General features: G+C 34.5%; 1 protein-coding gene across 1 annotated transcript; it reads right to left on the bottom strand.

The window, feature by feature from the left end:
- Positions 1-19841: 19841 nt before the first annotated feature.
- Positions 19842-25328, bottom strand: LOC139691884 (uncharacterized). Its single transcript, XM_071589817.1, has 2 exons — positions 25129-25328; positions 19842-22399 (listed from the first exon to the last, which is right to left on the bottom strand). The coding sequence occupies exons 1-2, from the start codon at positions 25183-25185 to the stop codon at positions 21980-21982; spliced, it is 477 nt and encodes a 158-aa protein (XP_071445918.1). The 5' UTR covers positions 25186-25328; the 3' UTR covers positions 19842-21979.
- Positions 25329-27868: the final 2540 nt, after the last annotated feature.

The following is a 27868-nucleotide window of genomic DNA, read 5'->3' as shown; positions in this document are numbered from 1 at the left end:
TATCGCAATTATAAGTGTTCTTCATTGCTTACGACCTAAAATGGCTTAGCTACAATTTTAATAACAATCAACAGTGGCCTTTGAATAAACAGTTCATGGACCATATAAACATTTCATAAGGAATCAATAGACCGTGAATTAGACACAAAAAAAGAAAAAATATTTTTGCTGGCCATTACCATTTATTTTGAAATATAATTCTCTCCTACACATTTAGCAATTATTATGCATCTTATAAAGGCTTGTTAGAATGAATTTTCAAGTAAGAACACTTTTGCACACATATCCCCTTCATAATCTGTATATTTATAAAATGGCTTCAGTAAAACCAGAATCAGCATGTATCCTTAAAGAATTTTTAGCTTAATTATGTGCACATACCTTTAGGTCATAATCTAACTCTGCCAAATGTTGAAGCAGCCATATACACACTGGGACAAAACTTACATTTTCCCCATCATTCTTCAATCGCGTTTAGTGTTGTTTCTTGCAGAATTCCATATCACCAATTTTGAGCCTCCTCTCACAAATTTTTTAGCAAGCTCTGGTGGAGTAACCATATAATCACTAGTTCTTAGCATATTTCACCACATCCCCTTAATATGAAATACATTCCCCAGCCATTATACGGTTTCTCCCAGTACTTATTCATAAAAAGAGATCAGACCTTCTATGCAAAGAAGGCATATTTCTCCAGTTGATTATATTTGTGGCTCTCTTAGCCCTCACATAAATGTTGCATTTGATGGCATTTAGGATGCACCCTCAGTTCAGTATATTATACAGAAGAAAACTTTCTCATATTCTGAACTAAGTGCAACACCTCACCACCTTAAGTTATAGATGATATTTCAACTCACATTTCAAAAAGCCATATACAATGCAGAAAGAAAAACAGAGGAAAAACTTTCTCATATTCTGAACTAAAGCGCAACACCTCACCACCTTAAGTTATAGATGCTATTTCAACTCACATTTCAAAAAGCCATATGCATGGCACCTAATGATGCAATTACAAAAATAATTTCCATTCTTTTTAGTTACTCTTATTTTAAATTGAATGGTGTAACTTAACATCTTGCTAGTTGTTGCTATATTTATTTGTATAATTTTTGTTACAAATATTCCACTCAGTAAGACCTTCACAAGTGGTAATAAAATATGATCAAATTCTCTCAAAATCTTGCTTGCACCTCTTATGACATCACATAAGCAAGCAACAATATTCATGTCACATAATAGTGATGAACTTAATAATAAAAATCCCAACAACAATCCTCAATTGAATAATTTATATTCTGAACATGTTTACACAAACAACTCAAACTAGGTATGACTGACCATCTGGGTTAAAAATAACATTCAGGATTGAATGTTAACCCATGCAATGCAAAAATTGTTTTAACCATAACTCTGGAAAGCAAAAGAAGCATGGTGGAAGACACAGTGCAAGGATAAGGAAAGTTTTGGGAGGGTTCAAATGAGGAAGGGTGAAACTGGTGCACTAAACAAGAAAGTTTAAACACCATAGGGAAGAAGTGTCAACAATTAGAGATGTCAGGTAAGATAATAATTGAAACAAAGTATCCAATAGAGATTGAAGGTATACATAGAAGAAATGTGGGGTAAAGAACTTAGATCAACAAGCTTACACATAGAAAGGGTATTAAGGGAGATGAAATCAAATAAGGCCATGAAGGTGGACAACATTCCTGTGGATATACTAAAGGAGAATATGGGAGGAAGAGTCTATATCAACTTATTCGTTCATCTACGATGAAGGAACCTGGCCAGAAGACTGTGAGATCAGAGCTCGTTCCTATTCCAAAAAAGGTAATGGCGACATCATATGACGACTACAGAACAAAAAGTTTGATTTTCCATGCTGCTAAAGTGGCTCTTAGGATCATCAACAAGAGGATGGACAACAGGGAAAATGATTACTTAGGGGATGATCAGTTTGGGTTCAGGAAGGGAAGAGGCACACGTGATGCCATTGTAATGAGATCACTAATAGACAGGAATATAGAATATAATCAGGCTGTATTTGCCTGTTTTGTAGATTTTGTAAAGGCATGGAATTGGTAAAAACTAATGAATATATTGCAGAAAAGAGGAATAGAGAGGAGACTAATCCTCAACCTGTACAGAATGCTCAGGTGCAATTGGGAGACAGAGAGTGCAAATGGGTAGTGTTAGGAAGAGGTGTAAGACAGGGTTGTCAATTTTCACAGGTGCTTTTCAATGTATATATGGAGGAAATGATTAAAGAGGCTTAGTAAAATCAGTTAGGTTTGCTGGTGACCAAGCTTTAGTTTGTCAGTCAGCAAAGGGGTTGCAAGCATTGCTGAGTGAATTGGAAATTCAGAGCAACAGAGATGGGATGAGAATCAATATTTATTAAACAAAGGTTATGCGATTTGCCAGAAAAAAAAAGGCTAAGCTCAATATTAAAATAAGAGGGCAAAAACTAGAGCAGGCAGAACAGTTTAGGTATCTCGGAAGTGTGGACTAACACGGTCAAAGTAGTAGGGACATATCGTAAAGAGAAGAATTGTGCTAGGCAAAGAGGCTTTCACAAGGAGGAGGGAGTTGATGACAGGGATGTTGAGTAAGGATATTAAGAAAAGACTCATAAAAACTTTGATTTGGAGCGTAGCTATGTATGGTGCGGAAACATGGTCATTGAGGTAGGATGATAGACATTGGAGGCTTTTGAAAAGTGGATGTGGAGAAGGTGAAGTGGACAGAATGGGAAACAAATGAGGCAGTGCTAGGTGTGGTGGGTGAGGAGATCGCTGGGAGAAATCATGAGGCAGGAAAAATGAATGAGGGCATACTGATCGGCAGTGGGACGTTGAAGGCTGTGATAGAGGAGGGAATGTTAGGCAAACGAGGAAAGGGCAGGAATAGAATAGGGATGTTGGGAGAAAGGAAGTAGACAGAGAAGAGAAGCTTTTGTAGAATAAGATGTTGGGTTGTGTTTTGTTGGGAGAATAAATAATATTTATTTTATAGTTGTGTCCATCCAAAAACCTACCTTAACAAGTAGATTACCTAATTATAATTCAAAGGTTCATCCTACATGCCATCACATACGGTAAGTACAAGACCTTTTCCTGTGGGTAAGAATTGGGTCACTTAATGTAGCTACTTATTTATTTTTTATCATTTAAATCAAGAACCACCTACCTGAATTGCAGATATTGTATTGCACTGCACTTTCAGTCTTATGAGGAGACTACATACCTTTCTTACCTCTAAAAGGATTAGGGAACATGACCATGGCAATTGGAAAATGAGAGAAATATAAGCAGCACTAGTATTTACATGTTTGTAAGTAAAGCTTACCACAATACTGAATGAGTATTAACTATTCAATCAGAAAAATAAACTTCATGCTGAAATGTAGATGTTCACAAAAGACATCATATCTATTAAAACCACTATTCACATCATCCTAGAAAGTATTCTTTCCATATGTTTTTCAAATCTATTCCACTTAAGAGGACCCAAATTATTGTTTTCAAAATTAACAAAGAGTGGATAAATAAAATAAGTGAAATCACAATTAAATACTTAAAATGATTGATGAGATGGGTTTATTAGGTGTTATGAAGGCTCCAATCACACCAGGCTTACCTTGCAGAAGATATGCAGTAGATGTGGTGCTGCTGGTACATGTATACTTTTGAGGCACTTGATTGGAAAATATAGTGACGAAAGGGAGCACAAAATATGGTTCTTTATAACTCATTCCTGAGAGCAATGATATGATATTTGAACAAAATACAGAGAAAAGTTGCCCATTTCATGAAATTTGCCAAGAAAATACAAAAAAGCACAGACTTCACACCTGCTACATAATCTGGCATGGAAGACGACAAAACTCATCACTTGAGTCAAACATATGTGATGTACATACTACTTATTTGTTGGCATTATAATGTAATGCATTTAGTGGATGAATGAAAGATTTAATTATTACAGAGATTGGTATTAACCACAACCTTTGAGGAAAAAAAACCCTGACCATTGTGTGTATTGCAGGTCGTTTTGTCAGGTTTCTGATGCCTACCATAAACCCTTACACTTCATAGGTCATCATAATAATACAGTTAATTTTCTCCACATTACTGAAGGTTTTACAGTAATAAAGCAGTAAACTGCAACTGTTACAATACCAGTATATTAAAAAAATTTTAAAGATGTCATTTTAGAGTTTTAAACATTATGACAATCCTTTAAGCACGATGTTAAATGTTAGGTATGCGTGCAACACTTATTTCTCACCTTATTTAAATCAGAACAACTTTCCAGTAAATGAACTACGAAACAACTTTCCAAGTAAAAAACATGTTACCTCATTTCTTTACTTTTTTGATAGGCAAATACAAAGGCTGAAAAGCATGAATAAATCAGATTTTCACCTGGATTCAAATTTTAACAAGCATCATTGAAACATACAAGTGATAAAATTAGCTCAGATATACTTATGGATACATATTTTTTAAAATAAAATCCAGAAATTTTATAGACAATTATAACACAAGTAGTTCAGTATTATCAACAATTATATGCAAGTATGAGAATATGATAAAAATCTTACAGCTAGAGGAATTTTTAAGGAGATCGAAAAATTTCATTGTAGAGAAATTTATATTTGACTTCTAATTAAAACTAATGTTTTTCTAACTTCACTTTGAATAATACAAAAAATTAGACTTTGAGGCAAGAATTTACACACAATCATTGCTCAGCCAATGAGGGGAATATTATGGACATTAAATTTAGTCTCAATTAAAATTGACAGCTGAAATCAACTAGGGTGTAACAATTGAGAATATACACACAAAAATTAAGTAAAAAGAATCTTAGAAAGATTTTCTCAAGATGACATTTAAGATCCGTAATCATTTAATTACTCATCAAATGTACAATCCTTAAAAACCCCTTCACACAGAAGTACTTCAGAACTGTGGCTTCTTAAATGTCATCTTCATTTGTTACATTATTTTAGACACAGTTCACATGATATTCCATTGCAACCCTCTTCATATGTCTTCATTTGTATAATATTCACCTACGACTTCTTTGAAATCCTCTTCATATATGCCGTCATTGAAATCCTCTTCATATATGCCTTCATTGAAATCCTCTTCATATATGCCTTCTTTGAAATCCTCTTCATCCATGCCTTCATTTATATGCTTGTGTCTCCTTTGAAATCCTCTTCATATATGCCTTCATTGAAATCCTCTTCATATATGCCTTCATTGAAATCCTCTTCATATAGGCCTTCATTGAAATCCTCTTCATATATGCCTTCATTGAAATCCTCTTCATATATGCCTTCATTGAAATCCTCTTCATATATGCCTTCTTTGAAATCTTCATATATGCCTTCATTGAAATCCTCTTCATATATGCCTTCTTTGAAATCTTCATATATGCCTTCTTTGAAATCTTCATATATGCCTTCATTGAAATCCTCTTCATATTTGCCTTCATTTATATGCTCGTGCCTTGTTTGAAATCCTCTTCATATATGTCTTCTTTGAAATCCTTTCCATGCGTGACTAAACCTATGAGTACGCCTTTTTCAAAACAAGCTCTTCCCTCTCTAACTTTTTCTCAGATAACGTCCCTATTAATTTTGAATATTTAATTACAACGCCAATGATTAACTGAAAAATGTCATTTTTCATGATGAAGAATAATGTTTTCATAAGATGGAAGTATTTATGTGCACCTATAAGGAATGTTAAGAGCCATGGGATATACTATGAATTTCTCAAATAGAGTATCCTGATTACGTGCACTGAAATGAAGAAATTTCTAGATGTAAAAATCATTTGTCTTGACCAGCACTCATACACAGAGCCATCAAAATTTGGAACATTATCTAGAAAGTTTAGCTACCAAGGAAAATTTTTACTGAGCAATTTTTTTTTGGATTCTAAAGGAATACAATGTTCCTGTATCTATAAAAATTAAATACTTTGAAGCCGCCATGGTACATAGCACTTCCAGGTATACATGCATTTGAGAAATTGAAGACTGTTGAGGTCAAGTTATTTTCGTTTACCAAAGGTACATATGAATTTTTGGAATTACAAGATATGTATACCATCCAGCCTTATGTGGATGTGTTTTCAGAATCACAATTAAATGCTCCCTGCACCACTTGGTGACAGCGTCCCTCCTCCGAAATATTTCTACTCAGCATCAAAGGGCAAAGACTACCTCAGGAATCCAAGCAAGGAAATTGTTTTTATTTTGCTGGCTCACGTCACAAGTAGTAAATTAATCAGCATGCCACCATCAACCATGAAGTTATTCATTTTGTTTTTCTCAGGTAAACTGGAAAAGGCAAAAGCACATAGTAGTATTCATAAAATTAACTTAAATGTGTCACATTTTTAAAGGAAATAGAGTAAATGTATGCATTACAAGGGAAACTTGATTCTGAAATACTATACCAGTATGATCAAATTTTGAGTGACGGGGCCAATATAATATTTTTTATGCTCACCTGAATGGAAAAAAATTGCATTGGGATTATTTATCATGGACCAATGAGAAAGCTTTAAGTTTACATCTTCACTTCAACTACTTTTTTAAGAAGAATGAAAATTAAAATGCACGTTTTGACTTAATTTGCATAAAACTGCTCCAAAAATTTACAAATAGGATTCTCACCCTCAGAGAATGCTCAGGTATTTAGGCTGAGTTGATTAAGACAGTACAGTTTTACAGAAAATATTACGTACAAATATACACAATTATACATACTATGAAGAGGCTGGATACAAAAATATGAAATTCATTCTTAGAAGAATTTAGATATATCTGTGTATGTGCTGTCTATATCTGCAACCTGTCTCGGTCAGATGGTATTTTTCCATCATGCCTGAAGTTAAGCAAAGTTATACCAATTAAAAAAAAGTGAATTATGAACTATATAGGAAACTACAGACCAATAAGTTCCATCCCTGGTTTTTCTCACATTTTTGAAAAGGTTATGTTAAAACATTGTAAACTTCCCATAAAAAGTTTTTTCCAATCAACAACATGGTTTTAAGAAAGGTAAATAAACGTTAAGAGCCCTCCATGAATTCATTACAAATGTACTACATGCTATAGATAAAAAGTATCTATCCCTGGGGATATGCCTTGATCTAACTAAGGCTTTTCACACCATAAATCATGAGTTTTAGCTACGGCAATTTAAAAAATATGGTATTTGGGCATTTGAAAGAAATAGCTCAGATCATATATTCAGGGTAGACATCAAGTAGTTGAAATATCCCATCTTAATGAATCCACAAATCATGAAAAAAACCAACAATCAGTAGAAAAATAGATTAAAAAAGGTGTTTCTCGGGGCACTATCCTGGGTCCTATGCTTTTTTTACTCTGTACTAGTGATATGCTACATTGTATCTTTGATACCAAAACCATTCTCTTTGCTGATGATATTACCAATACAATAAATGCAAAAACTAATTCTGAGCTACAACAAAAAGTAGAATCCATAGTAATATGCCTTCAAAATTGATTTCAATAAAAATTATTGGTAATAAATGTACAAAAGACATTATGCATACATTTAGGCCAAACTCTATCACTGTTAGTTAAACTCCTTGCTAAGGTTTTAATGTTTGCTGATGGCGTAAATTTCTAGGGTGTTCAGATTGAATCATTCCTTAACAAGTCCTTCTATATTGACAACTTAAAATCTAAACTTAATACATTTCTTTCAACTGAGATTTTTGTTTTTAGTTTTTATTCTACCTTCCTGAGTCACCTAGCATTTTCCATGTATACCTATGCCTACTGTGTATAAACCAAGTGTTGGTGATCACTAACCCCTGTCTCCTGCCGAGCTCAATTGCTTTCTTCCCACATTCATTCCTCGAGACTAAACTGAAGTCTCCCACCTCATCACCATCTCTTCCTAGCATTGCATTCCAATTCCTCATTACTATCAAATGTTTCCCTGCAGGAACACATGCCATTATGTCCTCTAACTGAACATATCCCCTATCAACTTCTTCCCCCTTATCATTACTTGGTGGCATGTATACCTGAACAATGACTACATTAATCAGTTCCGCTTTTATCTCTTTTAGTAACATTCTATCCGCTGCTTGCTCTATGTTGGCTATGCTTGTTCATACTATTTTATTCAATATTTTGGCAATCACTTGTCGGCTCTAATCCCCTCTGCTGTATATTACTGTATCACTTCAGTAATCCCCATTATCCTTTCATCTCACCTCGCATAAACCTAAAATGCCTATATTTCCTCTTTCCATCTCTCACTACATACTCTCCAATATTCCTGTCCTCAATATCATCCTAACATTCCACGTTCCTATTCTACCTAATTCAGTCTACTTCTGCTGTGTCTTTTGCCCTGCTAATGAAAGTATTCCTTTGGAAAGGCTTCACATCTACATCTACATAATACCCCGCAAGCCGCCGCAAGGGCGTGTGGCGGGGGGTGTTAGGTCACCAACCGTAAAAACGAAAAATACCACATGCAAAAAACAACACGGAAAATTACACCCCAGCAGCGCACACACTCATGCAAAACTCCCTCCATCCAATACTCATGCAAACACATACACCGCCAAACAACAAAAAACTGCACCCCAGGATACAGCACGAAAGCCATCCTAAAACACGCAAGCCAGGACACAACAAGCAAGAATGTGAAACATCACTACCACATGAAAATGCACCACAAAACACTCAACCCCCCAAAGAGACAGTAAAAGGAAGGGAATTCGACCCAACGTTGCAGGTAGCAGGAATTTCCCCCCGCGGAGAGGGACGAGGGATTGAAAGGGAAACTTAAAAACAGATGAACAGAACACGAATGAGGTCATTCGGAAAGAATGGGTTATTATAACAAAACACATAAGGTTAGTGGAGGAGCATGCATTTAAGTAGAACTAATTATTTTTTAGACACTGAAGTCTTAGGCACTGAAGGCTTAGTGAGATGACAACCATGGCAGCCTTGCCTTTCCCACTGCTGTGCAACACACAGCATTTATGTGGCTGATTGGACAGAGCCCTTTAGTTGCCGGGACTGATTTTCTCTATATTGTCCATCATAAAAATCTCGGGAATAATAATTGAGGTGTCTGCTCGTTTCCTTCCTCAATAGTGTTTTTAATGTGACACTATCACTCTATAGCCACCTCACTTGGGTCAGATGCCTTTGCAGCTACCTCGCTGAGGATGCACAGACCTTTCATCTGGCTCCTAACCTTCCACTTATCTGGCATGGGTGACCCTACCAGGAGCAATTATTATTGCTCCTGCCAGCACAGCTCGAGGGGTCATTGGAATGCACAAGCCCTTCCACTACGGCATGGTTGTAGTCCATGGGAGGGATATGTCTTTAACATTCAAATTTTGAATCTCGATTATCAAATATCATTATATTCTGAGGTGGCTCAAACCACAGCCAAGAGATATTAAAGTTCAGAAATAGGACATTAGAGCTATCTCAAATTTATCTTTCAGACACTCCCATGCAGGCCTCATTTTCAATAGCTGCAAATTATGTCACTGGCTGCTCTTTATGCACACAATCTACTCTTATTTACCGCGGATAACATGCATATATGCGAACAACACCTAAATATCCATCATCTTGATACATGTACTAAGCTTAACATATACATAGAGGCAAATTTGTCTAATTTGAGTGGTGATAGACCATACCATGTAGGAAGCAGATTTTTTAACCTGCTCCCTCCAGATATGAAAGCATTTCCTTCAAACACTTTCAAGCATAATCTTAAAGAATACCTGCTTTTTAAACCTATGTACTTCTGTGAACGAGTTGAGTGCATTATGGCAAGAAAAGTTTAAATATTCTTTTGTTGATTAACCCACAGTAGATTGTTTCCTAATAAAATGTCTCCATGGATCAGGAGTCAATTTTTATTTGAATAACCAATGAATAACGGAGGTTATTTAACTAGTAGCTGAAGTATTTAAAACCTAGGTGATGAACAATTGCTTATATTTGCGATAAAACAGAGCTTCTGAATTAATTTTATTTGGAGCAAAATAATTTTCTATATTTTAGAATTTTGAAGTAAAATAAAACTGAACTCGTAGAAAACACCGACTAGAAGGTAAATTATGAGGCACACAGGAAGGATATTAGTCAATGCCTTAGCAATCCCATCACAAAAGTAGCCAGATATTCTTGCTAACAGAAGTCTTCTTTAACATTTGTATGTACATCTTTACCGTTGGATACAATCTACAAATATTAAATAAGAAATGTTAACCGTAGTAGAAGATCCATTTCAAGAGATATGAGGCACAAGAAAATGAAACTTCGTCAAACCTTTAAACAGCTGCGTCATTGTTAGCAATCCTTTGATGATTACGTAAAAAAAATATTACTTCCAACTCAATCATATCCCGAAAACGTGGATTAAAAAAGTTCAAATACTCATCAAAGTATTACTTCTTCATGAATCGGATCCATTATTATAATCATACAGTCATTATCACCAATGCAATCCAGGCAATAGAATTTACAAAGTTAGGTGCAATTTTCCTCTCAGATGATATCCACTGAATAAGATCTCAGAAGGTAATAAAAGTAAACAATTAACAAATAACAGTCTTTAAGCGCGTCGAATCAAACGGATAACACTAGGAAAAACACTTGCCCTTTTTTAAGCTAATGATCTGTCTCTGATCGTTTTTTATCTCATTGGGAGTTTAATCCTGTATTCAAAAACGACACTCACTACAGATGCGTTAAATCTGGTAAGACATCATGGTCTATTCTTTTAAGGTATGTTCACACTGGTTAGGCATTAGGGACTAGAGTTGGGAAGAGATGATCAGTCACGAATCAATTAATTGAACGAGTCTCTCAAGTGAGAGTGATTACTCGAGTGAATGAGATCAACGAGTCTTTAGTGAACATTTGGTGGTTGGAAATGCTTGCGACAGCTGACGGCATTGCTGATTCAAAAGAAGTGTGTCTTCCCATGACTCGGAGAATCGAAGGACTTGGTGACTAGAAGGATGGAGTGAGCGAGTCAAACAAATACGATTGACTGCTGCGATGAATCATAAGGAACGAGTATTTCCATGTCCGATGAGTCCAGGTGGCTCGGTTTGAATTGTTAGAATCCGAAGTCACTCGCTCCCAGACAGTCAGTAACGTTGATATTTTGGCGTTTGCGTATGGAATGAGTTACGAGTAATTTGTACGTTATTACTTGGATGATGTGATGAATTTTAGTTATGATTTTCACCTTACTTTGCTTGGTTTAATTAATTAAAGTTTATATTATTGCTGGGATAAGACAGTTTAATTCATTGACCTGGAGAAATCCAAAATATGCTGTCGTTGCAGGTTTTTTAAAATCACCATAATATAGATGTAGCGTTAATATTATTGTCATTATAATCGTAAATGCGGTGTACATGACACAGATATGATAAAATGTTATAATTTTCGGTAATTTGTTGTCTACGCCATTCATTAATGAAAAATTTACAAGAACTTGAAATTAGATATTGGAAACAGAAGCACATGGGGATACTTATAATATGGAGTAGATTTTTATACTATAGAAAAATAATTTTTACTGTCTGCTCAACTTGAAAAAAGTTGAAAACTATGCCAATGCTAACAATTTCACCCTTCCCTTATAAACTTTCCGTATTCTCACACCGCATCTTCCACCATACTTCTGTCACTCTATATGTTTCCCACCTCAGCTTGTTATTTAAATCTTTATATTTCCTTCTACTGAACTCTTCTGTTTACATTCTTCCATTCCTCGTCTCTCCTCTACCTTTCTAATCATCTCATCCACAACCCAAGATTTCCTAGCCCTTTTCCTACTTACTATTCCTATTGTCGCTCTTACATTTTTTGATATCACAATTTTTATTTATTCCTATTTTGCCTATATAGCACCCAGCTCCCTGTTCTCACACACAATTTTCTCTACAGCCTGTCGATGCTCCTTTCTTGGCACCCAGTTTTATCTTTTTCAATTGGGCACTAAACTTCATTATTACTAACTATGACTGAGACTGCAACCACTCCAGGGATACTGGGCGGATTCACGATGCTGTTCCTGTATATGTGCATAACCATTACTGGTATCTGATATCTTCCAGAATTCCCAGGCATTTCCCATTATCTATGCCTTTTGTGGCGTCTAAACCAAGTGTTCATTATGATTAACACCACTTTCCTGCTGAACACCATCTCCAACAATGACCAAGTTTGTTGATTTAGCTAAACTCAACAAAATTCAGGTATACTGTACTTTTAATAATATTCTATCAAATGCTATTCCTTAAAATATAATCCAGTATTAATATCCTATTTTGGATCAGTGTTTTCATATGCGAACGGGTAAGCTCTCATAATTGCTCCTGCTAGAGTCACCCATGCCAGATAGGTTGAAGGCTAGGAGCCAGATGAAAGGTAGTCCATGCAGCTTCTATTCCTCAGTGAGGAACTGACGCTCCTGCTGTGTAACATCCGATTCTAAAAGGGTTAGGAAATGGAATGAAGAAGCATTAACTGGATTGACAAGGAAGGAGTATCAGCAGGCGGTAGAGAAAATCATGAATGAGGGAAAAGAGCTGAGTACTAGCGAGGAAAAATGAAACTTAAGTAACTGTTATTGGGAAAAGGACAAGGAAGTCATGGATCACAGATGAGATGATTAGAAAGATAAATGAGAGAAGGAAATGGAAGAATGTTAACAAAGAGTTAGGCAGAAGGAAGTGCAAAGAGTTAAATAATAAATTGAGTTGGTAACAAATAAAGAAAAGAAGCATGGTGGAAGAAGCAGTAAGAGGATGTGGAAAGTTTACTGAAGAAGGGTGGAATTGGTGCATTATATGAGGAGGTTAAAATACAATCAGGAAGTAATAAGGGAAGATCTGTGTTAAAAGTTAGATATAAGTCCATCCAAAACCTACCTTCACCAGTGGATTACCTAATAATAAAAATACCTTCTATGTGTTTAAAAGCACTACTCCACTTGAAAATATTCATATTCCTAAGTCACAATCTTTTGCAATTTCTAAAATTTGGTTATTATCAGTATATTAATAATTTTTCAATGACAAGTATTTAATTGAATCAAAATTTAGTGCTTAAAGGAGTCTTAGACCATGCAATCAGTCTTACCAATTTTAGTAAAATACTCTTTTTCAAAATGATTAAATTTGCTAGATATTTCGCTGATTCTCTTTTAAATCAGTATTAATGAAGATCTACGTCTCCTACTAATGAGCCTTTTCTTCTTCATTTACTTATGTGGATTCCTTATTTATAGTTTATCTGTATCTTATAAGTTTTCCATGTCTATGATTTTATTAGCTACTTGTGAGGAAATACAACGCATTTAAAAATCAATCAATATTCCACAAGACCTTTTAAAAACATTTTTCATTTTCTATGATTACTAATTTTATTAGAGGAATAATTAATTGCAATTAATAAAAAAGAAAAAATGTTATAGCAGCTCTTTATGTTGTACTCTTAAATCAGCATTTTTGAATGGCTTTTCCACCTCTGGTCTAAATGGTAAAGTTATTTCCATAATCAAGCTACTTTCATGAAGGAAAGTAATGGTTTATCAGGAGATAATATTACTGGCTGAGAGGCATACCTACTATGTTAGTATGAATGTTGTGAAGTCAAATACTAATAGCTCCTGAAGTGAGTTTAAGGGATAATAAGGTCCTAGTTCGATAATTGCACTGGCATTATACATTTTACCAATGAAGTGTTTATATTACAAACCCAGTCAAATAACAACCATTATCTTGAGTTGAATTTACTTTTATTGAAAATTATGTCATATGAGTTGCAAATTATACGAGATGAGATATGATGTCATCACGTACCATATTATATGAAGTTTCAATTATTGTTAATATGCATAATCTTAACGATATAGGTGGCAGTTGCTCCCTAAACTCCCTCAGTATGCTCCAAAAATACTCCAATTAAAATTGTATCCTCAGAAGTTCAAAATGACTACTGCAGTGACACATCAGTGCAATTACTCTCCTCCTTTTGTTACAGATTTTAGAATTACTTAGATACTCATTTACGAGATATTAACGGGTGAAATACATTTTTTATTTTTCTGAAAAGACCCAAGAACAAATTATACATGTAAGGTTAGTAAGCAATTGTAAATACGAGGGTCATCCGGAAAGTAGTACCCGTTCGTGAAATAAAGACACAAAAGTAAATATTAACAAACATAAAAAATTTTATTTGAAAGAGGATACTTTAAACTACTTCTCAACATAATCTCCAAGCAAATTAAGGCATTTGTCATAACGTGTGACAAGTTTCTGTATTCCTGCTGCATAGTCCTTCGCCGCCAGCTCATTGAGATACGCGAGGGACCCATCTTGCACAAATTTTTGCATAATGCAGATGGTGTTTAACAATTTCATGAACAATTGTTCGAGAAACATTGGGAAAATGCTCACAGATGTCATCAATTGTGACGCGCCGATCGTTCCTCACGAATTCGTCAACTGAGCTCACCAGTTGGTCTGTAATGACAGACGGTCTCCCCGAACGCTCATCGTCGTGTGTGTTCCCCCTCCCCATGTTGAAGTTGCGACACCACCGCCGAACAGACGACTCGTCCATTACATTGTCTCCATACACCTCCTTTAATTGGCGATGAATATCACATGGGCGAACGTTTCTTGCATTGAGGAATTTAATCACTGCCCTCACTTCACAACTGGCGGCGTTCTCAATTTTTTTAAACATTGTAAACAATCACAGAAACAACACAGGCAATGCTAGCGTCACGCAACTTGGCTCAGAGAAGGCAGACAAGCCACTGAAGCTATCTGACCTCGTCCAGCGGCTACTCGCGTCGTCAGCACTTCATGCGGCACGAACGGGTACTACTTTCCGGATGACCCTCGTATTTTAGCTGATGACTACTTGCCACAACACACACTACGATGTAAGTATCAGGAAGATTTTTCATTGAGCTTAGTAATATTATTCTGTGAGCATGAGACTTCCCAAAGTAATTTTCATTTTTAACACAGTAAATTCGATTTCACTGCATGAATTATCTATCAACAATTACTGTGAACAGTGCTCACATGAGGTTTCTCAAGTGCAGTAACCCATCTATTGGGATTGCTGATCATAGTTGAATACTATTTTCTTTTATTATTTCTTACCCATGGCTACTTCTATATTGTGAGGCTGATGGCATGCCACCCCTATATTGACAACCAGAAGTCATTGAATATCTATTTCGTTCTCATACACTTAAGATTAGACATTTTTCAAATAGAGATTTGTATATTTAAATAGTAGCAATATGTTTTTTATCTCTCTATTTTGACTGGACAAGTTATGGTGATCTAGAGAGTGACCCAATATTTGGTTTACATACGAGTACTCTACTGGTTGATTCCAATCTCCATTCACTTCTTTTAATGTTTGAATATTGTACAGCCTATCCTAATAACTAATTGAAAATGCCCCATTTATTACTTAACAAGTATTGAAGTAGATTATAGCATCATCATTATTGTATGCTAAAGAAATTCACAATTTAGGTATATAGTTGAAAATTTTCCTCTATATCAAATTGAATTTCACAAATCACTCTCTGGGATTTATATCAGGGCTATTCTCACATGATTCAAATAACAAAATACCTTATTAATTGAAAAAGAATAAATTTAAGTCAATTAAATTAAAATGTTTAGTAAAATTTCAGTTTTTACAAAGCAGCATGAGGTAGGCCACAGGTGACATGAGGGCCACATGAGGTGCTAACTTGATATGAAATGAGATGCTAACTTGATACATACTAGCAATTGAACTAATGCAGAAAAATAACCTTTCTATCAAAGTGAAATGTTTATTTATGCTAGTACAACTTTACAGAGCACTTTCTCTCTACATATTAATGAAATCACAAATTTAAATGATTTTCATACCCAGATGGAGGAAATTGGTCATGAACCACTTGTAATTGTCAATAACGAAAATGTGGGATGAAAAATCAATTATTGCTATTTCAATGGACAAGTCTAAATTATTTTAACAAAAATTGGTACAATGGCCAACATTCAGGTAATATATAAAAACACATGAGATGAACGGAAAGACCACCACATATTACGATTAAACAAAATGCTCTCAAAATGTCATCATTCTATGCTAAAGAGATTCAAAATTTAGGTAGTTGAAAATTTTCCACTGTATCAAATAGGGTTTTACAAATCCCTTTCACTTCACTCTAAGAAATTTTTTATATCATGGCTATAACTGATTCATTGTACAATGCAATCATTAACCAACATGATAAATAATTGTTAATCAATTCATAGATGAGTAACATGTGATACAAATGCACAGAGAAAATAAGAGGCTATTTATTCCCTAATTCTGACTAACAAGACAGCTCACTTGACCTATATTTTCAATATCTACATAACTTACTATATCTTCAAGAAATGTTTAGCACCAGTCATTGGAAATTCCATCCTGACACAAAAATGTGTGTACAGTTCACTAATTAAGATATGTAATGATACATTGAGCAAATTATTCAACCATATAAACCGAACTCTGGACCACACAATCAACAATAATGCACTCTGAAGTTACTTAGCAGCTGGTTGAATGAAATACAAGCATAAAGAAAGTTGTGAGGAATTAGCCAAGAGTGGCATGGCATCTGCACTCAAATGTGGAAGGTGTGCTGCCATTATGCAGCTAAAGTAATTTTGAAACGGACAATACAATATCAAGTTTGAACTTAACTCCACAAAAATTTGGAATAAAATGAGATCAAATCTCTTCTCAATTTTTCTGAATAAATTAATTGAAGCAATTCTAATGATAAGGCCATAGAAACAACTAGGGATCATATAAACAGAAACAGAGGATGCTGAATTACGATTGAAAAGACAAGTTGTAAATGAATAATTATGCTATCACCTATTAATTAATATGACGGTGATTTCATTCTATTTAATCATCCACTGTCATCAGTCAGTATTGCTAATTAGGTTATTGCACCACTAGCATAGGGAGCATCATTTCCGCAGTATTCACAGATGCTACGCCTTATGGGACCCATTGATTTTATATTAATGAATTGCTTAATCTTTATTGCTCCCTTAAAAATCATACTTGTCTTGATAAATTATTGGTATAGCATTGAGGAGGAGGTAATTCTTGCTCCCTTGTTCCTAAGTCATACTTTGCAATTACAAATTACCAATGGCCCCAAAGTTCAAGGACCTCTTAGACAATATCCAAAATGGCATTTTTTTCTTTGTAAAAATTACTCTGCATAAAAAAGAAGAGTGATAATATAATGAGAAAACAACAGCTGTAGGGATGGTTATAAAATATAACATCACTATAATAAACAATTTTATTTCTTTCAAATAAAAACAACCAGAAAGTACTTCTTAGAAATACAGTATAAATAGAGGTATTCAAGGCCTATTACAAAGATATCAACATGGAGGCCACTGAACAAAAGTATTCATATCCATTTTATTAAATCATTTTAAAAATAAGTTAATTTTAGAGGTGGAAGAATATATTTTTTCAAAAAAATTAATTGGTAAAAATAACTCTCATTAAATGGAAAAACAATTTCAGAAATACGCAATCACAAAATTGTAAGAATATATGTGAAAACCTATTTCCTTAAATATATTTGTAAGTAAATTGTTTCTTTTTAATACTAGTGAGCAGCCTTGGAGAGCCTCCATGCAACAGAGTCACTGTCAAAGAAAAGATGCAACAAGAAGAGAAAACTTATCTTACGAATAGTTTTCCACTAAAAATGCCAGCTGCCTTATGGAGCTTACATGGCCACACACAACATAAATGTGGCCGTGGTATGTACAAAAATGACTATGTATATTGACTTTGGAAATTCATTTATCTTTTATGTTAAGTGCTCCTTGTGTAACCAACCATTTTCTAGAAATCCAATACATAGTGAATCAGCAGATGTGCAGCATAAGCTCTTGGTATGGGATGGTCAATGAAAAAAAACACAGATTTTAACTACGAGTACATTTCAAGTTAAAACTCATTATAAATAAGGAATTTGGGAATATTTCACAAAAGAGATTAAAGTTACTCGTCTTAATTCTGAAACATACATCAACATCCTTCAACAATAAGGAAGAACTTGGGAATATTGAAAATCCCTTTATGTTAATGCTAAATAGACAGTTTTTTTACTGCATCTAACATAGATGGAATACAATATTTCCTCATAACTGTTCAATTAATGAGCAATTAAGAGCAATATAAATTACACAATCTTGATTAAAACCAATTTAATGCAGATTTGGTTATTTTCTTTCAAAATTGTCACTAATTTCTGCAAAAAGGAATGTAAAAACAAAGAAATTATATAGAATTCCCTATCCTATAGTTTTACAGGTAAGAAGCAAGCCTACATCACAATCACTTCCCAGTAGGTCTGAAATGCACCTCTGTAATACATTCAAAGGCCATATGAACTCTGTCACTACAGATGAACTCCAGTGTATGAAGCGCTTCATGCTTTACATTTCACATTAGGAAAGTCATTTCAATGTAGCTTTCAGCAATAGTGACTGAGATAATAACAGCCAAAAGTAACAATTGAGTCCATGGTCTTTTATGATACCATATTTTTCAAAGCTCATAATGACATACATCTACACACAACCCTGATCCTTAATGCCACCCATGTTCCATTTTCTCTCCTTTCTCTTCAAGTGTCCCAAGTAGTAATGCCAAAATTGACTTTGTTCACTTAATTAAATACCTCAGCACTTCCAATATTTGGGTACATGGAGAGAGATAAAGTGGGATAAAGAGATATGAGGAGGAGAAAGGGAACCCAACATTACATGTGAAGGCAGTGGAGTTGGCAAAGGGAGGTGTTTATGATTGACTGTTATATAGCACCAAATGAGAGATAGAGAGAGAGAGGGGAAGGAGGGGAGTGAGAGACAGAGGAAGATGGAAATATACCCCTATGGGGATGAATACAGTGGCGTATTTGAGTGAAGAGGGACTTATGATGTTACAACCCATGCTGATAAGGGTATGCAGTGGGTTTTTGTCACATTACAGTGCACTAAATATTTGAAGCCAAGTGTGTCAGGTGCCATGCATGCATTTTTGTCAGGTTTCCTCAGGAAAAATTTAATTCTGGCTAATTACATAGTTTTTAATATGCCCTATATTATATAACCTTCCAATCTTCTCTTCAGCCAATGTACAATTTTTCACTTGGAGTAAAAAAGTACCCACCCAATGAAATTATTTTGCATGAAACAATGATTCATTAATGCTATGTTGCCATACGCAAGTTTATAGATGAGAAATATTAGTTATATTGGTCTAGGTCCATTGAAATGCTGAGCCAGGGTATGTTATTCTTGTGATCCAGGGCTTTGATTCCTGAACTTTTCAATTTCTTTATTTATTTTAAGCCTAAAGGAAAGATTTTTAAAATTATTTCCTACCCTGATATTTTGATAAATTTGCAGTCTTGATGGATTAAATTTTACAACAACATTGGTATCTCCCAAAGTGTATTGCTTAATAGTGATGAATGGAGTACAAGAATTAGATTGACAGATCAAACTCTTGCACTCCATTAGTATTCATGGAAGTTTTTCAGTTAGCATGGAAAATGCATTTAGTATAAATTCAATTCATTATTGTGACTTTCATAGTCACAATACTTTCAACCTTACCATGATAGCATGACTATTAATGAATTACAATTGCAAAAATACTAGGCACCATGATGAAAATAGGTAATGTGACAACCTAGCATCCAAATATGTTGAGCCCTGAAATTTTTCTGTGATCTAAATATTCTCCGCTACTTTACATTTAGATTTTAGAATTTAGTTTATCTCATCTTACAAATTATTCTACAGCCTTAACACCGAGAAAAAATCCATTACTGGATGGTTTCTGTTTCTCAGTGTGTCTTTACACAATACCACTCTCAAAATCTAATCAACTAAATACGCCACTGCGGGAATACACAGCAACAGCTCAAGGTATGCTGACTACTTTTGGTGGTGTTACATTTATCCTTCAATCATCCTCCCAGGATATTATGTCATAGCTCTCTTAATACCAATACTTTTTAATGTGGATTCCACCAAACCCTAAAAAGTGGTTAATAAATTCTCAGCAGGACCAGTAATATGTTTCCAGGCAACACAGTTATTCGGTTTAGTTAAAAAACTGGGAGACATCACAAAAGTCTCACGGTCATGCAGGGCAACTAGATGCATAGGGTAGTGCATTTTTTTCTTTGAAAGCCTACATGCAACAATGTCTCCGTTACATAATACACAGTATTTCATGAGCAACACACACATATGTCAGAACTAGAAATTGAAACCAACCAGGATCAGACTCAAAATCTCTTCAAATATCTATTATTTGAGAATTACAACACACCTTTCGACTATTTTGTCAGGTTCAGATGATGTATCATAAACAGCTGACAACAAACCATTTGGATTCAAGAATTCACTTGCATAACCAGCATTTACAAATTAAGTGATAAGTATTTTATCAATTCATCTGAAGTTATTGGAAAATTACTGCTTTACTATTAGATTATTATGAGAAATTTACTATGGCATAGGTATTATAAGTTTCAAAGTTTAGAAATACCAAAAAGGCAGCTTTAACCATCATTACTGGCCTCAACAATTTAACTGGCCAGAAATCATTTCACTGTGGCAGTTGCATACTTAATAATAGGCATTTTGTTCCTAAAATTTTTAAATAGCTGCATGTAATTCTTCTACAACAGGTATTCCTTAAAGGATATTTCAAATCAAGGCACCACAGCTAGTGTACACTATCTTATATAATGGAGAAACTAAATACATATTAGACAGAGACAGCATTAAAATAATAACTGAATATATGAGGATATTCATTCCTGCAGTGATAAAAAATAATATTTGTAACGCGATTTTAGGTACTCAATTATTCATTATCAATAAGATACATCATGATATTCATATTCCTTCTTCCAAAGAGTTAACAAATTTTACAACTAAGGCTTTGTTTACAACCATAGTTTGCCACAAAACAATAAATAATTCACCAAAAAATCTCAATTTCCCCATTAGATATTTTATGCACAGAAAATAAAGAATTGTGAATTTAATATCAAGTCAAATTAAATGTGTACTTCAAATCTAGTGCTCATTGCAGGAATCAATAAAATTCCTCAACTACCACATTGTGAATTTCTGAATAGAAATCATGCATACCAACAAAATTATTTTAATTCACAAGAAAACATTATAAAAAGGAAATGGAAAAAAATATTTTGTCTTCTCTCAGGTTGAGTATCATAATCATTGTTGAGTCCAACTTCAGCCTTTTTCCTCAATTTTTCACAACCAAGCATATCCTCACTGCTAGCCATATTTTAAAATGAGTGAGGGTTCCAAAAATCAGGGACAGAAAGTATAGTGGGACGAGTGGTTGCCTAAATTGATCCTTTCTGCACTGAATTTAGGACTTCAAAACCGATTCAAATACCCTAAAAAAACCACATGATATTTGCATCATTTGATGGACACCCACATGGCAAGAGGATTTGGAGATACATCCAGCATCCCCAAACACATGGTACATGTGCCATGCTGGAAGTAATATCAACTATGACAAAAAAATGAGGGTCAAATCCCTCCTCACTGGCCGTGGTAACATTTTTAACAACTCCACAAATAGGAACCTTAAGGATGGGTCATGCGTGGGAGGCGCAAATGATGAAAGCAAATGGCATCCCTCTATGGGTCATGAGGCCCATGACACTAGTGTGCCTGCTGCCCTACCTATTCGGTTCCGAGGGGAAGGGGATTGGGAAAAGGACCCGTCATTCAGGCAAGGGTGTCCTGTTCTCTTCAGACATGGTTCCACTTCCCGATGTGGCAGCTATCCTGCCAATAGTTGGACTGCTCCTCCACTCCTCCCCAACACCCATCACTACAACTCTCCCACCGGGTTCAGTGCCTAACATAACAGCCCCAATGGTTCCGGTTCCCGTGGACTCTGCCGCTTGGCCCTCTTCACGTTCCTGCCGCTCACGTGTGGCACGAAGGCGACTGCGTTTAGATTCTACTCGAGCCACCAACTCCAAGGGGTCGAGTCGGTGGAGAGCTCGAAGGGTGTCAGAGGTGGCATAGTCGAGCAGAGGTTGCTGCTGTTGAAGTTGTTGCTGCTGGATTGGTGCCGACACCTGGTGTGGCTGGGGTGATGGTCTTAGTGCAAGCTCCGAAAATCGATTCGGAGAACTCTGAAACATGGGGTGAGAGTAAGGAAAGCGATCACTTTGTGACATAACAAATTCACAGTTCAATAAATTCAAGTAATTATGTTGGGTGCCCACACTTGTTTAATGATGCAAACTGCAATCGTTTACAATTGGGAGGGGGAGAAGAATTAATTTTTAAAAATGTTTTATTCTTTTGATTCAACTACATAATTTCATTAAATTACGTAGTTGAATGATAAGATTTAATATTTTTCACATTTTATATCATCAAAACACATTAATAATCTCAATTGTTATTTGTATACAGCATATAATGCTGAAAATACTACTTGTGCAATTCTGCTAGGCACAATTAACATTAACTTTTCCATTCACTTTAAAATTGATAACTTAATAAATTGTAACGGTAAAAAGGTGATGCATGTATCAAGAGTGGACCCAATTTTAAGGGTGGTTGGTGTGAGGGATTCAGGGAATATTGGGTTGGTTTTGATGGGGGTGGAGAGTTCACGGGGATGGAATGCTTAAGGAGACAATTTTATCAATTATGCCTTCTGAAATACAAATTCTCCTTGCTTGTGGAGATCAGTATCTTGCTTAATGCACTTCTAATACTGCATTTAATCAAGACTTTCTATTATCTAATTTCAATCTACAAAATAGTGAAACACTTTAAGGAAATTATTATTGGGAAACAAACATTTCTTGCTGTTTTAGTTGTGATGACAACGATAGACCCAATAAAATACATGAGCCTCCATGAAGTGATTGACTTAAATAGCACAAAATAAAACCTTGTTTCAATTTAGCACAATCTATTGGTGGTGTCTATCACAGATAAATACTAAAATAGTGTTTTTTCACCTTCAAATTACATTTATAAAATATTGTAGAGAATTGCATTTGATAACAGTATTAATAAGCGGATAAAATAATACTTTGTAATTCCACAGATTTAAGAATTGTGGAATCTGTGGAATTACAAAGTATTATTTTATCCGCTTAAGAATGAACCGATTCCATAAAATAACGCCTGAAACCATCGATTGATAACAGTAGTTTGCAAATCACTGTGGGCCCAAGAGTGTGTGTATGTGGCAAGGTTAGGACTTTCATTAAAGAGAAAGAAACAAATGCTCAAACCCCAGTTTCCCAATCGGGTAAAACATTACAGTTGCAAATAAGTCATAATTTGAAGTCAAATTCAATTAGCAGTATTTTAAAATGAAACAAAAGTAAACTGCCAATGCAATAAAATAAGGTTAAGTGGAATGCCATGAGATAGTAAGTTACATGACTCTACAAGTAAAGATCCAACTACAAGCTAAACTATATCAGTGAATTCTTCCTTGAATATAGTATTTTAATAAGATTTGAGGCTTCAGAAGAATCTCATCTTGTGAGCCCCTATTTAGTCAAAGATTCTCCTCTAGACTTTTCCATCATAATGGAACTTGGCTTTTCTTGTTTTTGTAAAATAAACCAGGGTCGGTTCCAAAAGTATCATATGTTTAATCAGCACTCAACATTTGTTCTCACTAATAAAAATAAAATTATTTATATATGCATGGAAATGATTGTGAATGTTCCTGCATAGGTTTGAAGGAAAGATGAGAATACAGTTTAGGCAGAAAGAGTGGATGTGAGAATGAAAACTGAAGAATTTTGCAGAATAAATGGTTAAATAGGCAGCTAACAACTGATTCAAACACTACCATAGGATTAAGCACAAATGAGGAAATATGCACAGGAAGAGAAAGTGGTACAGGTGAGAGATACACGGAGATATCATCAGGATTAGGAGATCAAAGAAATAAGTCATTATTGCATTTAAAGAGAGGGAATCAGTGTCTGTGACACTATGTGATCTCAGTAAGGCCTTTGATTGTGCTAATCACTCTGTATTAATGGCAGAGCTAGAATAGTTTGGCTGCCTTGGCAATTGAACTGAAACTATTGAAGTCATATCTGGCAGACAACCTCCAGTTGATTGAACTTAATGGCTGTCAATCTACAGTTTTTACAGTAGAGTGTAGTGCCCCACAGGGCTCTGTGCTGGGCCCAAAAATGTTTGTTCATCATCATCATTAACGATTTACCTTTTAATATGAAATATAAATCAGCTTTTTATGCTGATGGCACTACTTTTGTAAAAAATGCAGAAATTTAGAAGATAGAATGGCACTATTTAGAGATACCTAAAAACAGGCTAAGGGATAATTTGAAATTAATTATTTCAATTAGAATGCTGAAACAACTCAGCACATTGTGCGTGGTCTTAAAGCAAAAATAACAGAAATGAAAACTGCTAAAATACTGGTAATTTATACTTATCAAAACTTAACTGGGAGAGCCTCATCAGCCAGACCTGTAATAAACTGAATAAAGCTTTTTATGTGTTTAAAAAGCTTTAAATTCTCATTCCAAATGAGAATCATTCAGCTTACCATGCCTTCTCTCAATGTCACTTAAACTATTGCGTTCAGGTGGGTCATTCCCCATTTGTTAAACAAAGCCTGCCACTACAAAAAAGAGATATTTGTTCTGCTGCTAATGTTCCATCACAAGATTCTTGCAAGCCTTTTTTGTTAGATAAGGAATCATGTCTGCCTTAGTTCATATGTCTTTAAAACTCTGGTTCATGTTAGGGTCAATCTAGAAACTTCAAGATTTACAATTTCTGAATGCTCAAAATGAACATGAATAAAATGAGTTGGCCAATTGATATCTAAAACACAAAAGGTACTCACCGTGCGATACAAGCCAAAAGGTGAGGTGAAACCATTTCTAATCCGAGGTTGCTTCATAGCAGAGGCACGATCAAAAGCACTTCCAATACTGCTGCTTCCCAAAACTGAAAAAACTTTATTTTAGTAAATTAAAATTTAAACATTAAAATCATAACTCTGAAATTAATTTAACTTGTGCTCCTGATGTTTGCAAACTATCAGATGCCAAAATATTTATTTCAGAATTAATGGAAAATCAAGTTTTGACCATATAAGTATTTAAACTGGTACATCCTAAATACTACCAATTTAACTGTAAGTTTATAACACATTGGATTGGGCATACAAACAAAAATAGTGAATGACTTACCTCTATTACCCGGGGTATTATAAAAAATCCGTACTGTTAGCTGACAATGATTTCATCACTTTAGAAATATCCTTGACTCCCCTACAACATCAAACTTTGCAATTACTGGATATTTTTTTGGAATTTGTTTCACAATAACAATTTGAAACTAAATTATGAGAAAATTCAGGTACTATAGTTTTCAAAATGAGAAAATTCAGCACAGTAGTTCAATTCAGATTGCAAAATATTGCTCAACCATACTACAATAGCTTTTTAATGTATATATTGACAAATTTCTGTGGGTGCATTTTAATCACAGCTCCAGCTGATCAACCCACTTTACTTATTTATGAAAAAGTGAAACACAGCTGTTATCAAGTGATGATCCTTTTTGATGCAATTTCACCTGGAAGTTTTAAAATCAGTTTACCATTACAACTTCTCTACACGACAGAAAGAAACATTGCTACTTTGCCAATTCCAAAAATTAAGTGGAATTGACAAAATGAAATTCTTCTTTCTGTAATAGAAAAGTTCCACAGATAAGTTAAGCATGAAATCACTAATTTTATTCTAGAGTTTCTGATGGCATTGTTTTATGGGGTTCTTCTGTCGCCCAGGATAGTGCATGATTCAGCTATTAAATTGGGGATATGATAGCCCTATGGATGGAGCATTGAGCTACTGGATGGAATTCTAGGTTCAAATTCAGGAGAAGCCAACCAAAATTTCCAAATAAATTCCCTAAATTCCCAGTCAGTGCATATCACATAAAACTAAAAGTCTAATCTCAGGTAAGCTATACTATCAATTTACCTTTGCTCAAATTTGCTTTTAACATAGAATTAGCAGTCACTGCCTAACATAGATAATTTAATTATGTAATTATGAATATATAGAACATGCAAATACCTGATAATAATAATAAATTTTGTAAAGCCAAAGATTCAGTAATTCATTTTGAATTCTGTAAAAACAAGCAGATATGCATGGGGGATTGCACTCTATTAAAATTGTGAATACTTGAGGGAATGCACTAGGATAAACGTAAATAGAAATTACTATTGGCCATAAAAGGATGATTAATGTATGAACCTCATAGAAGTTTTCATTAATTACTTGTAAAAAAATAACTTTTTAAAAATATGCATTACCCAATTGTCCATAGTACGAAATTAGCAGTTATACCAAACATATATCTACCTTAACCAGCATTTACATAATGTATCAAGAGCAATTACCAAAGTTTAGTGTAGCTAATGTCATCTAACAATGAAGAAATATATAAGAAAATGAGGGATTAAGAACTTTTCATTATAATCTAGAAAGGTTTTATGCATGTCATGATTCAGACCAATCTTTAGTATTTATATGGAACTGTATTTCTCTTTCCATCCACTTCCATAATCGGATATGCACATATGTAGTATTGCATACCTACGTAATTACTGTGAATGAGTTGGGTGCGTGAATACCAATTAAAGACATCACTGCATAAAGGTTAACAAGTAACCATATGAAAGAATGCAACAAACTTTTGAGCCTCACTGGTCATGCTAAGAATAATTAGCAGAAAAAGACAATGAAAGAGAAACAATTTCAAAATTTACAAGTGGAGATATGTTGCTATTAGAAATGAGCCCCAAGTTGATATCTGTAGCAAGCCCCTACGTCAATTACAAGCAGGGTCCTCCATTTTATGATTTTATTGTCCAATCCACTTGAACTTTGTAGACCATAAATCTAAAAGGACATTTGAAAGTTTTTTATGATTCACAAATAAACTGTGCATTTGAACATCAATCAATATGAAGGAAAAGAAGGTTTCCTTTTATACTCTTAGTACAATTGAAATTTATATATTTCTCAAATCTCTGTATCTGCAAAATACAGAGAAATTTGAAATTATAACTTACCTACATTGTGTATTTTTGACATCAAATCCTCTCATTGCATACTTTTGTACAAAAAAATTGTATTTCCATTACTTATGGAACATAACTACTTCTTATTATGTCTTGAAAAAAATTACTAGGAGTAAAGATGAAATAAATTGCTATAATGCCTACCATAGTTAAAATCAGCGTAAATATTTCCATTAATATAATAAAACATAGAAAAATGGCTTTGGCATGCTCAGTGAAAGAATCGTATTCCCAGCTCATAAGATGCACTGTTATTTTTCAAATTAGAATTTACAAAAAAATGGACCTTTTACATAAAAAAAATAGCAGCTATGCCAACATTAATCATTGAATCCCAGAAATTAATCACTGTAGCTGAATCACTTCCACAGGGATTGTCACTTTCCTTATTCACAATATTATCTTCATTTCCATTAATTCCACCGCTTATTTCACATTTTCAAAAAGACTTATGATAGTCCACTTTTAAGATTCTGCGAGGACT

The sequence above is a fragment of the Hetaerina americana genome, unplaced genomic scaffold (assembly GCF_022747635.1).
Source record: "Hetaerina americana unplaced genomic scaffold, ioHetAmer1.1.p SCAF_1, whole genome shotgun sequence".
In the NCBI taxonomy this organism is placed as follows: domain Eukaryota; kingdom Metazoa; phylum Arthropoda; class Insecta; order Odonata; family Calopterygidae; genus Hetaerina; species Hetaerina americana.
The sequence above is the reverse complement of the archived record's forward strand: the minus strand, read 5'-3'. Positions and strand labels throughout refer to the sequence as shown.